This window comes from Onychomys torridus, chromosome 18 (assembly GCF_903995425.1).
Source record: "Onychomys torridus chromosome 18, mOncTor1.1, whole genome shotgun sequence".
In the NCBI taxonomy this organism is placed as follows: Eukaryota; Metazoa; Chordata; class Mammalia; order Rodentia; family Cricetidae; genus Onychomys; species Onychomys torridus.
Genome location: NC_050460.1, coordinates 19,126,004 through 19,140,070, shown reverse-complemented (window position 1 = coordinate 19,140,070; position 14,067 = coordinate 19,126,004). Strand labels below are relative to the sequence as shown.

Below are 14,067 nucleotides of genomic sequence, written 5' to 3'. Positions count from 1 at the left end.
CATAAATTGGGGGCCACTAGAAGAGCTGGAGGGGGCAAAGGAAAAGGAGGGAATGACAGAGATGAAGTTCTCAAAAATGTTATGTCACAGAGAGAGAGAGAGAGAAAGAGAGGGGGGGAGGGAGGGAGGGAGGGAGGAAGGAAGGAAGGAAGGAAGGAAGGAAGGAAGGAAGGAAGGAAGGAAGGAAGGGAGAATCCTCAGGCTTGCCCAAGCATGGCTCTCCTGCTTCTTAACTGCTTTAGCTGAAGTTCGAGCATAGCTCTGGGGCTTTAAGAACTAAACCCAAGGTTATGGAGAGATCAAGGCATGGAGAGTAGATCTGAGCCACGGGGCAGGAACAAGGGATCTAGACTAGTGTGAGGCATCAGAGACCACAGAAAATATCCTCAAATGTGTGCTCTTTTGTAGCATGTAAAATAAGGACCAAAAGTCATTTTTCTTTTCCCATGATGCTTTGAGACAGATATACCATGCAGCCATCTGTGAGATCATCCTCAATTTCTAATATTCTTTACAATCTTATTTCCTCAAAAAAATTTTAGTAGCAGAATAAAGGCGGTAAGTCCAGTTTAGAATGCAGTATTTGTGCCAACAGAATTTTGAGCCCAGAGGTTCTGACTGTGGGTGGGAAATACACACGAATGAACTGGGAGAGCCCCGGCTGACCAACAGTGCTGGGAATGCATGCGATCAGTTCTGAAATCTTTCTGACTTTCATCTGGTCACTTGTAGATGGCAGTGACTGCCTTCCATCTAACCCTCATGTTCCAAACCTATCCCAGCCTGGCGACCAAGAGCTTCACCTTCTATAACCCACAGAGTATGAGTCCCTTCGTGATAAAGCAATATTTGAAAACGCATGGTTTACACAGCTCTAATTCGACTCAGTTGGTTGGCCAGCATATAAAAACTTTTAAATACAGCTCTGTTCAAAAAGTAATGCCATGTAGAAAACCAGAATCCAATTTTAGGTTTTAGCTATTTATTAATAAACCACTAAATTTACCAATAAATTTTAAAATGACTGTCAACTTTAATTCATTACTAAATTTATCAATAAACATGATATATTTTAACACATCAACCAGCCTTCTAGATAGAGGCACCGAAAGGTTTTAGCTGAGAGACTGGACTCCATTATTCTAAATGCTTCATGCCCAACCCAATACAGGAACGTTCGTCAGATAAAATGATAGAAAGGGACGACTATTTTCTAACCACGTCCAAAGTCTATTTCAACTTGAACTGTCAAAGAACCAGGTTTGGATATTCAAATATATCCTATGATGAATGAGGTACATTCCAGGGCTTTATGCAACTTGGTCCTTGTAAAGCTTCCTTCTAGGAGCATCCTAAGCCCCACCCAACAGGCACAAATGCCCCATGCATACTGCTCACCCGCCATGTCGATGGCAAAAGGCCTGTCTTCTCTCCACCCGGTGTACCAGCCGACAACTTTGCCATTTTTCACCAATGGACGTTCATAGCGTCGCCCACCAACTAGGCCCACAGGCCAGACGGAGACCTTGCGGGTGGTCCTCATCTGCAAAAGGGGAAAGAGACCTGTGTAAGCTTTGTTAAAGTGTCATGACCTCCATTTAAGGAATGAAGCTACTATGGTTTCAAAACTTTAAGGCTTCTAAACAGAATCTCCTACCCCAGTTCATTGTCATTTGGCCCAAGGCTTCAGAGAAATGAACTTGCTGGGTGTGGTGGCACATGCCTTTTATCCCAGTACTTGGGAGGCAGAGACTGGTGGACCTCTGTGAGTTTGAGACCAGCCAGAGCTATATAGACCCTGTCCCAAAAGAAAAAAAAAAGAAAGAAACTATAAACGAGGTACCAATGCCCAAATATCACATATTTGAAGTCAACCTGTGATAATTAAGTGTTTTCAACTTGTCTCAACATTGAATCATTAAACTTCCTGTCTTCTAAAGTGAGTCACTTTATTCCCAGAAAACTTTATGATTCAGTAAGTGATGTCACTCAGAAGACTTTCCCCAAAGTTTTTATTTCTATAGACACATACATTGCCTGGAAGGTAGAGTCAGTCAGGCAGATCTCTGTAAGTTCAAGGTAAACCTGGTCTAAGTAAAGAGTTCCAGGGCAACATAGTGAGACCATGTCAAAAAAAAAAAAAAAAAAAAAAAAAAGATTACAGAGCAAAGAGAGAAAAATGCCAACTCACCTGCAGAGGCAAATTTATCTTGATAACATTAGACCTCTTGGCAGAACACCTAACCGCTCCAGAAGCATGCCATGATATGGGTCAAGCCTTGAAAGTAGACATCCTTGACAACTAAGATTATACCTGACAAAATTATCATTTAAAAGTGATGAGGAAATAAAGAACTTTGAAGACAAGCACAAACTAAAAAATAAACTAAGGTGGCAGCACACTGCAGCATAAACTTAGAAGAATTGTGTACAAAGGGAAATAAGATACTAACAAGAGCAGAATAAATTCCATGAGGAAAAGGTAAACAAATAAAAACCTGGAGCAGATTAATCATCATTTTGGCAGACCAGAAAAGCTTTATGATGGATAATAGAAGATGGACAAATTATATTTGAACCAATTAAAAAGGATATTAATACAAGAATCAGCAAGTTCTGCTCAATAACAGCCTAATGTAAATACATTTAACTTTTCCCCTTAAAAGATGAAGATTAACTAGTTGATTAAAAAAACAAACAAACAAAAGCCAAGAGCTGACTCACAGGTAATGATGAGCTGAGAGCAAAGGATTGGAAAATTATGTTCCAAACAAAGGGAAACTGAATGCAAGCCAGAAGGTGTCACCTGACAACAAACCATACTCACGTCTAACAGAGTAAGCTTGAAGGGAAAATTTGTCAAACAGGAAGCAATAATCCATAAAAGATATAACAATTACAAATATACATGCCAAACATTGACATATTACATTTTGCAATACATGGACATTGCACATAAGGGCCAGATGGGTCCAGGTGTTCATAACAATCAGTGACTCAATAACTGTCTCCAAATAGGTCATTCAGAAAACAAGCAACTTTGGGGTTATTGCACCATAGATGAAATGGACTTCAGAGACATCTACTGAACATTCTTCAGAGTGCCAACTGTACGTTCTTTCCCAGCATCACACGGAACTTTCTCTAAACAGAAGACAGTTTAGGCCATAACACAGTCTTAGTTACTTTATCATTTCTGTGATCCAATAAGCCGACAAAAGTGACTTAAGTGAGAAAGGCTTTACTTTTATTTTGGATTACAGTTCCAGGGAGTTATAGTCCATCATGGCACTAAGAATAACTGGCATCAAACAGGAAAGGCAGGGTGGTAGGAGCAGGAAGTACATCCACGCTTGGGAAGCAGAGGCAATCGGGAAGTAAGGCTGGGTCATAAGACCTCAAGGTAGTTCTCAGTAAGTCACGGCAAGGCTCCACTTCTTAAAGATTTTAAGATCTTCCCAAACAGTGCCACCATCTAGGGACCAAGTGTTCACATATATGAGCCTATGCGGGACATTTTACATGTCAACTATAAAACTCATTTCTTTTGTATTATCAGATAATATTAGACTAAAACTAATAATAAATAGCAAGAGAAACTATAACAAAATGTGGAGATTGAACAATATGCTCTTGTATGATCAGTGAGTGAATCATTGGGAAATCAGGGAGGCAATTACAGCTTCTTAAGACTGAAATTAAAATGAAAACAATTCCCACCTTTGGGACAAGCAAAGAGATTTTTTTTTTCTGTAAAGAGATTTCTAAGAAGAAACTTTGTAACTACGAATGATTACACAACAATCAGCAACCATACAGACAGATAACTTGATGATTCACCTAACACTGCAGCAAGACAAGAATAGACCAAACACCAAGTGAGTAAATGGAAAGAAATAATAAACATCAGTGTAGAAATGAATGAAATGGAGACTAAAAGGACAACATAAGGAATCAATGAAGCAAAGAGTTGGTTCTCTGAAAACATGAATGAAATTGTCAAACATCAGCCAAGGGAAGACCCAAATGATTACAGATATTGAAAGGGAACATTAGAATAGACAGCAATGAAACCCAGAGGATCATTAGGGAACACTTCAAAAAACATGTTTCAAAAACATGGAAAAACTAAAAGGAACAGATGAATTCCTAATCCTATTATCTCTCTCTATATATATGATATATATGATCTATTGAAACTAAATCAAGAGGATGCTAACAATTTACACAGCTATGTAATGAGCAATGAGATTGAAACCATAAGCTTCTCAAGAAGGTAAAGCCATGGTCAGGCCAATTCATTACTCATCCTACCAGACCTTTGACAAATTCCAACATCTCTTCATGATAAAATTCCAGAAGAAAAAGTAATAGGAGGAGAATATTTTAATATAATAAATTAAAACCTTACAGCAACATTACAATGAGTGAGGAAAACCTTCAATTATTTCCCCTAAAATCAGGACTGAGACAAAAGTATCTACCTTCTCCCCCTTTGATCAATATGTTGATTATTGCTCTAACTTTTAGGACAGTAAGGTGAAATAGGGAAATAGGAAAGGAAGGACTCACTATTCCTATTTGGAGAAGGCATGATCTTATACTTAAAAGATACTAAAGGCCTCTCCAGAAAACTCTTTAAGAGTTTTAATACTTTTACTTAAGTACCAAGATACAAAATTCTTGGTTAGATTTACTATTGCTGTGATGAAACACCATGACCAAAGCAAGTTGGGGAGAAAAGCATTTATGAAAGGCTTATGCTTATGCTTATGCTTCCACATCGATGTTCATCACTGAAGGAAGTCAGGGCAGACACTTGAACAGGGCAGGAACCTGGAGGCAGGAACTGACACGGAGGCCATGGAAGAGTGCTGCTTACTGGCTTGCTCCTCATGGCTTGCTCAGCCTGCTTTCTTATAGAACCAAGAACCATCCACAATAGTCTGGGCCCTCTCCAACTAATTAAGAAAATGCCCTATAGGCTTGCCTACAGTCCAATCTTATGTAGGTATTTTCTTAATTGAGATTCCCTTTTCTCAGATGACTTTAACTTGTGTCAAGTTGACAGAAAACTGTCCAGCACAAAGACAACATATAAAAACTAGTAGCTTTTCTATATAACAATAACAATGAACTTGCTAAGAAAGAAACCAGGACATAATTACATTCACAATAGACCCCCCCCAGAATAAAAATAAATCTAGGAGGTTAAATCTCTGTAAGGAAAGCTTTAGGACACTGAAGGAAGAAATTGGAGAAAACTCTAGAGGAGGTAAAGACTTTTAATGCTTAAGGACTGAGAGAATTTGTATTATATAGTTATATTACTGGAAAGCAATTTATAGACTCAATACATTTCTTATCAGAATGATGAAATTATCCCTAGAAATAGAGAATGGAAATTCTTAAATTCATATGGAGGCACAGAAGATTCTGAATAATAAAAGCAATACAATTCAAAAGGAAAAATGTGGCTGGTACCATAATACTGGACCTCAAATTATACTACAGAGAGACAGGGACAGCATAGTATGAGCACCAAAACAAGACATGTAGACCAGTGGAAAAGAGAACCCAGAAGTAAATTCACCAAGCCTCAGTTATGAATATTTGACAAAGATGTAAAGTACATTGAAATGGGCTTAGAGAGATAGATGTCTCAGTGGTTAAGGGTGCAACCACATCTGCCTGTAATTCCACCTCCAGGAAGATTACACTGCCTCCACAGGCAACTGCACTCACATGCACACACTATTCCCACCTCCCCATACATACACATAACTAAAAAAATAAGAAAAATCAATTAAAGAAAGAATTAATGCTGGATATCCACATGCAGAAGAATAACACTAGTTCCATATAGTTCACGCTGCACCAAAATTCAAAATGGATCAAAGACCTTAACACAAGAGAGAGAGAGAGAGAGAGAGAGAGAGAGAGAGAGAGAGAGAGAGAGAGAGAAGAGAGAAAGAAAGAAAGAAAGAAAGAAAGAAAGAAAGAAAGAAAGAAAGAAAGACAGGCTGGAACTGTTAGATTAAAACATTGGAAAACACTTCACAATGCATGCACAGGCAAAGAATTTCTGGGAAGGAAATAATAGCAAGAATTGACAAATGGGATCACATGAAATTAAAAAGCTTCTGCATAGTGAAAGATGCATGCTGCAGGACAAAAAGACAGCCTCCAGAATAGGAGAGAAATCCTTGTCAACTGTACATCTGGCAAGGGATTAATATCTGTAAAGAACTAAAAAAAAATAAACATCAAAACAAATCATCCAATCAATAAACGGGAAAATGGAACTGGCAATTCTCAAAAGCAGAAACAATTAATACATGAGATAAATGTTTAACATCCTTAACCAGGAGGGAAATGAAAAATCAGAACTAAACTGAGAGCCAGGCATGGTGGCATAGGCCTTTAATCCCAGTAATTGGGAGGCAGAAGCAGATAAGTTTGAGGACAGCATGGTTTAAAGAATGAGTTCCAGAGTTGCTAAGGCTAAATAGTGAGATCATGTCTTAAAATAAATAAATGAATAAATTTTTAAAACTACACTGAGATTATATTTCACAATAGTTATGATGACTACAAAGGGGGGGAAATGCTAGCAAGAATGTGTATGTGGGGAAACAAGAGCCTCATTTACTGTTAGTGAGGATTTAAATTAATCCAGCAACTGGAGAAAGCAGTATGAAGATTCCTCAAAATATTAAAAATGTATCTACGCTGTGGTCCAGCTATACGGCCCCTGGGCATATACCTGAAGGAATTGGGGTCAACACACCACACATATACTTGTCCAACCACATCGACTATAGCACTGCTCACAGTACCAAGAAATACAGTCAGTCCAGATGTGTATCAACAGATAAATGGATAAAGAACTTTGAGATAGACACACAGTGTAGTTCTAGTCATCCATCAAAAATATAATTTTTATGTCATTCCCAGGAAAAGAGGTGAAGCTAGAGATCATCCTGTCAAGTTCAATAAGCCAGACTCAAAACTCCAAATAGCATGTGTTTTTCTCATAGGTGAGCTCTAGATTTAAAAATGTATTAAAAATTCATGTATGGAGAACAATTGTAAAGACCCTAAAGGTCCCTGTATAGAGTATGAGAAAGCTGGAGTTAGAAGAGGCTGGTGTAGCAGGGATCCATAGTATGTCTAGGGATGTTATACAGAACCAGAAGACATAACAAACTCTGATACTCTACAATGACAATATTTGCAATAACATGGCCTGATTGTCCATTTGACAGGCTATACAAGGGTTGTCAACTGGTGGGTCACAACCCCCACCCCCAAGGGGTCAGATATCATATACCCTGCATATCAGACATTATAATTTATAACAGTAGCAAAATTACAGTTTTGAAATAGCAACAAAATAATGTTACAGTTGGGGGTCACCACCACATGCATTAAAGGGTCATAGCCTTGAGAAGGTTGAGAACCACTTACATAGAAACAGCAAGGAGACAAGCCTAGGAGGTATTTTCTTGGTTATGTTGTCCTTAAAATATGTCTGCAGGATGACTTTGGCAAGAATTACTGAAGTGGGAAGACCCACTTGAATGTATGTACACAGTACCATTCCTTGGGCTGTAGGGCAGGACCACATAAAAAAGAGAAAATTAGCAGAGCCAAAGTGTTCATCTCCCTCTCTTCCCAGACAGCAGATGACACGTGATCAGCTGCCTCAAGATCCTGCTGCCATGACTTCCTGACTGTACCCTGCAACTAGGGACCACAGCCATGGCTTCCTCTCTCAAGGACATCTTGTCATGTACTTTATGTAAGTAATGAGGAAACTAACTTAATATAGATACATAACTAAATGCCCCTCAAACAGACATACAGACACACACACACACACACACACACACACACACACACACATACAAACACACACACACAAACATACACACAGATCACACACACACACACACACATACACACACACATGACAGGACATAAAAGAACAGGGACTATTTGCGGGGCATAAGGGCACCAGTGGGAGGGTATAACAAACAAGGGAGGGTAATGAGATACGAATAAATTGGAAGTACAAAGATACACATGATTGACAATGTCATTATGAAACTCATTATTATGTATGCTAATTTAAAAAAATTATAGAAAGTGACGATAAAATGATTATAAGTTGAGAAATATTTTTATGAAAAGAAGGAGAATGATTTACTAGGGGAGTTTTTCCAATGCAATTGGAATGCAAGTCATGGCATGAGAGTGCAGTAATTAGATCTCCCATTAGCCCAGCATTCCAATTCTACTTATTATTAACAACCCACCTTGTTCTAAAAAGATTTAAGGGTGTGAAGCATCCCAGGCAAGGAAAGTCTTATTGCATTGTTCTCCCTCAAATGTGAAATGACTATTTTTATAGTTTCTGTTACTTTTATACTAAATCATTTACAATTACCTTGTGCTAGCTCATATCAACTTTTATGGTAATTTTTTAAAAAAGTTCCACTGAGTTTTAACTATAAGTGCAGCAAAGTGTATAGGTCATCCTTTTGGGAATCATTGCACAGTTAGCATTCATTCTCAGCTTCCTTGGATGTCGGGCTGAGCATCTGTATTGGCTGCTTTAATATGACTTATCAAGTTCTCCCCTTTCTCCTGTTGTCTATGGACATCTATTTGCTGTAGAAGTACCTAATTGCTGTGGTACAGGTGAAATCATCTTTGAACTGTTGCCAGAAAAAAAGTTGGTTGTGCACATCTGTATGGGTTTGCTTCTAGAAGCTCTGATGCACTGTTTGTCCATGCATTAACGTGGGGGGGGGGCAAAGTCATGTGGTTCTGATCGATCACCAGGTTGTGTGGTCCACTGACAGTTTCCTTCACTTCTGAAGTTATTTCCACAGTCCTGTGTCCTTTGCATTTCCATGTGAAGTTCACACTTTGCCAGTTTCAGCACAGACTGCTCCAGCATGGAGCTGACACATTGATTTGGTAAGAACAGTGCCTTCACCATAATGACCTTCCCCAGGTACATGGCTACTCTCTCTCCCTTCATTGGGCTCTTTCTGGACTCAGCTCTTGATTGGACCCCAGGAATGTTTCAGGGATCTAAGTCCTGGATCAGTAATAACAAGTCCCAGGCAATCTGTTTAATATATGTGCATGCCTGGTCTTCTCTGTAATTTGGTGAAAAAATGGAGACCATTTGCCAAAGTTTTCACATCGTAACCCAATTTACTACACATTCAAGTTCTTCTACACATACTTCAGACAGTTAAAAATGTGTCCTTGTCTTTCAAACACACAGAGAACCCAGTTCAATTTGGCATACATGTATTATTTTCATTAACAGAATGGCCTATATCTTTAAGACACTAAAAATAGTACCTTGTGGGTTTTTTTTTTGGTGGGGGAGGGTGTAATATTTAATCTCTTATCCTTCTCTTCCACCTCCAGAGTGCTAAAGTTTTAAATCTGTGACAGATTAGTGATCAGACCAACCACAGTTTTCTGTCTTTCAATTTTTTCTTTTAAAATTTTATTCTTCTCTCTGTCTCCCTTTCTCTCTCTGTCTCCCTCTCTGTCTCTGTCTCTCTCTGTGTCTCTGTCTCTGTGTGTGTGTGTGTGTGTGTGTGTGTGTGTGTGTGTGTGTGTGTGTGTGTTATACACAGTACATGCAGCATATGAGTGCAGGTGTCTGTGGAGGCCAAAAGAAGGAGTTAGGTTCTTTGGAACTAAACTTTAAGGCCACCGACAGCATGCCAATATGGGTGCTGGGGACTGAACTTGGGTCCTTGGGATCAAGAGCTATATGTGCTCTTAATCTCTGCGCCGTCTCTTTAGCTCCTCTGTGTCCTCTTGGTAGTACATAAAGTTGTGCTCTGCATTCAATATCCCAAATGATGCTTTTCAAGCTTGTACATGCCATGTCCTCACTTAAATGTGGGCCCCACAAGTTGTGCGGGGGATGCAGAGGAGGTGTAGTCACAATCAAAGAGGAAGGCTCAGAACAGAAGGCAAAAATATTTTGAGGTGCCAGTGAGAAGGCTCAGTGGGTCTGAGGTACCTGTGCACAGGCCTGACCACCTGAATTTGATACTCAGATCCCACAAGGTGGCAGGAGAGGGCAGACTCCCAAGAGCTGTCTTCTGACTTCCATATAGATACACTACACTACACCACACACACACACACACACACACACACACACACACACACACTCACACACACACACGCACATGCGCGTGCACACACACACATACACACACACACACTCACACACACACACACACAGAGGCAGTTGTAATAGCTACAAAGACACACAATAAATATGACTGATAAGCAAAAATGTTTCTAAAACATAAAAAGAGAAACTATCATTAACAAAATAAGCTAGGGCTAGGGAGATGACACAGTTGCTGAATAAATGTAACGACCGACCTGAGTTTGGATCCCAGAATCCATGCAAAGCTGACTCATGTCTGTAAACACAGTGCATTTATTGCAAGATGCAAGAGGGAGACAGACTCCTCAGAAGATTGTTAGGCTCTTAACAAATAAAAGACTCTGTGTCAAATAATATGGAAGGCAAGGGCTAGCATCCATGGTTGTCCTCTGATACACACACACACACACACACACACACACACACACACACACACACACACACGGGGGTGGAGAGCAGCCTACAAGCATAGGTCAGCTAAGAATGGGGTGATTAAGCATGGCCATAGAATTTAAGCTGGATTTGTGTAGGCTTTTCATTTAAACTAGGCCGTCTGCACAGGATTCTGCCCACAGAATAAAGATGGACCTGTGAGCAGATCAGGCTAACATCAGCTGGTATTTCATTTTTGCAGAGGGCAGGATGCTGAGATGATGCAGGACCATAGGATGCCAGGCGATGCTACAGGATGAGGTTTGCAAGTATGATAATTTTTGTTCCTTTTACAAGATTGCCATTTAAATAGCTAAAACGTTGACTAGGTCCAGTAGCCCTTGCATTCTGGCAGAGCATTGGGATTCAATGGGGGAAGGCATTGACACAGAATCGGATACTCATTCCTTCCATACAGGACCACTGTCTTCTAAAGAGCAGGGACATTTCAAAGGAAAATAGCACAGCTATTTACAGGGCTTCTTCATTCCCCCTGGGATCTAACCTTTGTTCTGTGTCCTTTCACTCAACCTACGTGCCTTAAGGAGTCCTTGGCTGCAGCTGGGCTCAGAAGGAGAAAAAGGTTACCGCTGATTATGACTGTAAGTACGAGCTCTCTCTAACAACTGAAACATTCTCCATGTTTTTAAGCTTTGATACTTTCCTAATGCAAAATACATTATGAAAAATGTAAAATAGCATTTACATAACAGTCACAACTTGAGGTACTGATGTGAGTCCCAATCTAAAAACAGGAATAAAGCGAGGAGCATGAAGGAGAAGGAGTTTCACTATCATGAACAGGTCTGACCCGAAAGGCACCGTCCTCCTATTTACTCAACACCAGTGCAATATTCTGTCAGCTAATCCTCCTGCCACAGCCTTCAAGTAAATGGACAGGGTGGGCAGTGCTTGAACAGCAATGTTAAACAGCTAGATTCACATTACCACACCTTCAATGTAACAAAGGACACACAAGATTCAGTTAGCATTTCCTCACGTTTTTCCCCCAAGCAATTATAACAATTTACTATAAGAAAAGTTACATGGATATGGTAGCATCTTAAAATATTTTTACTCATTACATTTTTGTTTTTTTCTTTCATTGAAAAGGATTTTTTTTTCATACACTATATCCTGATTACATTTCCCCCTCCCTCTTCTTCTCCCAGTTCCTCTCCAGCTCCCCTCCCATCCAGATCCATCCCCTTTCTCTTTCTCATTAGAAAACAAACAGGCATCTAAGGGATAATAACAAAATAATAATATAAAAGAAATTCCAGGCAAATGGCATGCAAATCAAAACTAGCCAGTGGTACTTTTTATTGTGTCAACATCCCCTCTAGCTGCATGATAGTTAGCTCTTACCAATATCCACCTCCTATATCAGAGTCATCTGTCTTTCTGCAGCTTTAGACTGATTTTTTTGGTTCCTTCCGGGGCGATGGTGAACAGGAACCCTCAAGGACAGGCACACTCCAACTAGCTGCTGTTCACCTCAGTGCAGTCATTCCACATGGTGTCCTCTGCAAGACTTTATGAATCTTGGATATTTTTGCCTATTTTTAATTTCAATACTGTGCCATTTCCACATTGTGAACTTTGGAGGTGCATAAGCAAATTATTCTGAGAATCTAAAAATGCCAGAAAGTAGAAATGTCCTTAAGACTACATTCTCAGCCTTCCTCCTGTCTCACTGGGTAGAAGACCACGTCTACGTTGTCGATAACTCCTTAACATTTACCACACAAGATCTTCACCTCACAAAGCCAAAATTCCAAGAGAGAAAAAGCAATGATATAACTCATTGCAAAATTAGTCATGTGTGTTTTTCCTGGGTAAGGTTAGAAGGGGAATGCTGTTATGAGGGAGTACTGTAGAAAGCTGACCTGGTCCATGGACTGTTGTGCTTTCCTTAAAGACATCAGCAAGAGCTGAATCCAAAGCGAGAACAGCACAAATCACCAAGAATGTTCTAGCAGTTCTGCAAGAGACATTCACCGTGTTCTCACCATATGCTTTCATGAAAGAATGGCTGCAGATGATGTCTTTAGGGACTCCAATTCTCACAGCTGGAGTGAAAATTCAAAGACTGGCAAGTTGGAGGCTCGAATGTTCCATATGGTAATGGAGGAGTGCAGCAGTCATCATTTTGAACTTCATGTAGTTTTATGAAGATGGTGATTGACAAATGTATCCACGGCAGTCAGTATACACATACTTCCTTGTGGTATATATAAGCTGAGGGCTTAGAAGCAATGATATCCTGGTGGCCATGGGTACAACTTGAACACAGATCTTGTTCTTCTATCATCTTCAAATAAAAGGCACCAGGCTGACTTAAATAAATAGCTGGTTTTATGCCTAGGTAAGAGATATGCAAGATTTTTCTGAGGTATCCTGTAAGGCCGGAAAGCAGGGAAGTGCTCAGAAATAAAACAAAATCCTAAATCTCCGAGCTGTGAGTGGAGCCATATAAAAGGCATACAGGAGTCAACTGAAAATCTCACCTGGCAAATCCAGAATAATGTGACTAGAGAAACTGCCTCAGGATGTCTTTCCAAAGAGTCCAGTATGGAAGAGGGGAGAGGGGAGTATTTCCACAGTGAGGGAGCCTGCTAAGTCCTGTCTTGGCTAGATGGTCTAGGTCAGCATCATCGTTGATGAAGCACACTGATCTTCTGGGCCCTTTATAGGATATGGCGAGGCTGGCCCTTACGGGTGGGTAGTTTCTGTTGTAGAAGGAACCTCAAATCCCCAGAATTCAGCAGACTCTAGGCTTGCGGTGGAAACTACACTAGATGAACCTGGTGCAGCCTGCAGTGCCAGAAGGTAAGGCGAACATTCCGTGATCAACCAAATAAAAACCTTAAGTGAACCCATGTTAACTGAAACCTAACAGTTGATGGCGCCACAACAGAACAACACAATGTCCAGGGTCCCGCTCTTTACACATCATGGCAGTGGTACTCTGCCCCGTGATTTGCTTCTCCAGAAACCTCAATTTCAATCTAATTGTTCCAACAGAAGGGCCGACCAATGCTCAAAACTGTGAAAATCGCCAAAAACATAGAAAATCTTTAACGTCGTGGCCAAGGGGAGCCAAAGGGGACAGAGTAATAAACACAAGGAGGCATCGTGGACAGGACCTTGGAATAGAAAAGTACCCCGGGGCATCAGAATGGAGAGCAGACTATAGTTAATACTGGCTTCTTAAATGTCCCACAGTACACCACTAGTGTGTGAGTAATGAGCAAACTGAGTCTGGAGCACATGGAAACTCTATAGTATATAATTTTTAAAAACTTCAAAACTTGCTTTAAAGGTAACACCACATGTTTTCATTCATCTGTGGATCCTAGCTGTGAATTTTAAGATTTGTGTGTTTAACTTGGCGTGTCTGTAGAGGCCAG

The 14,067-nt window shown here is 40.1% G+C and overlaps 1 protein-coding gene across 1 annotated transcript in view; it reads right to left on the bottom strand.

Moving 5' to 3' along the window:
• Window positions 1-14,067, bottom strand: part of B3gat2 (beta-1,3-glucuronyltransferase 2) — an 85,073-nt gene that overhangs the window by 31,679 nt on the left and 39,327 nt on the right. Inside the window, exon 2 of the mRNA XM_036168423.1 lies at window positions 1,399-1,543. Within this exon, the coding sequence (XP_036024316.1) occupies window positions 1,399-1,543 (145 nt within the window). The remainder of the gene's footprint in view (window positions 1-1,398; window positions 1,544-14,067) is intronic.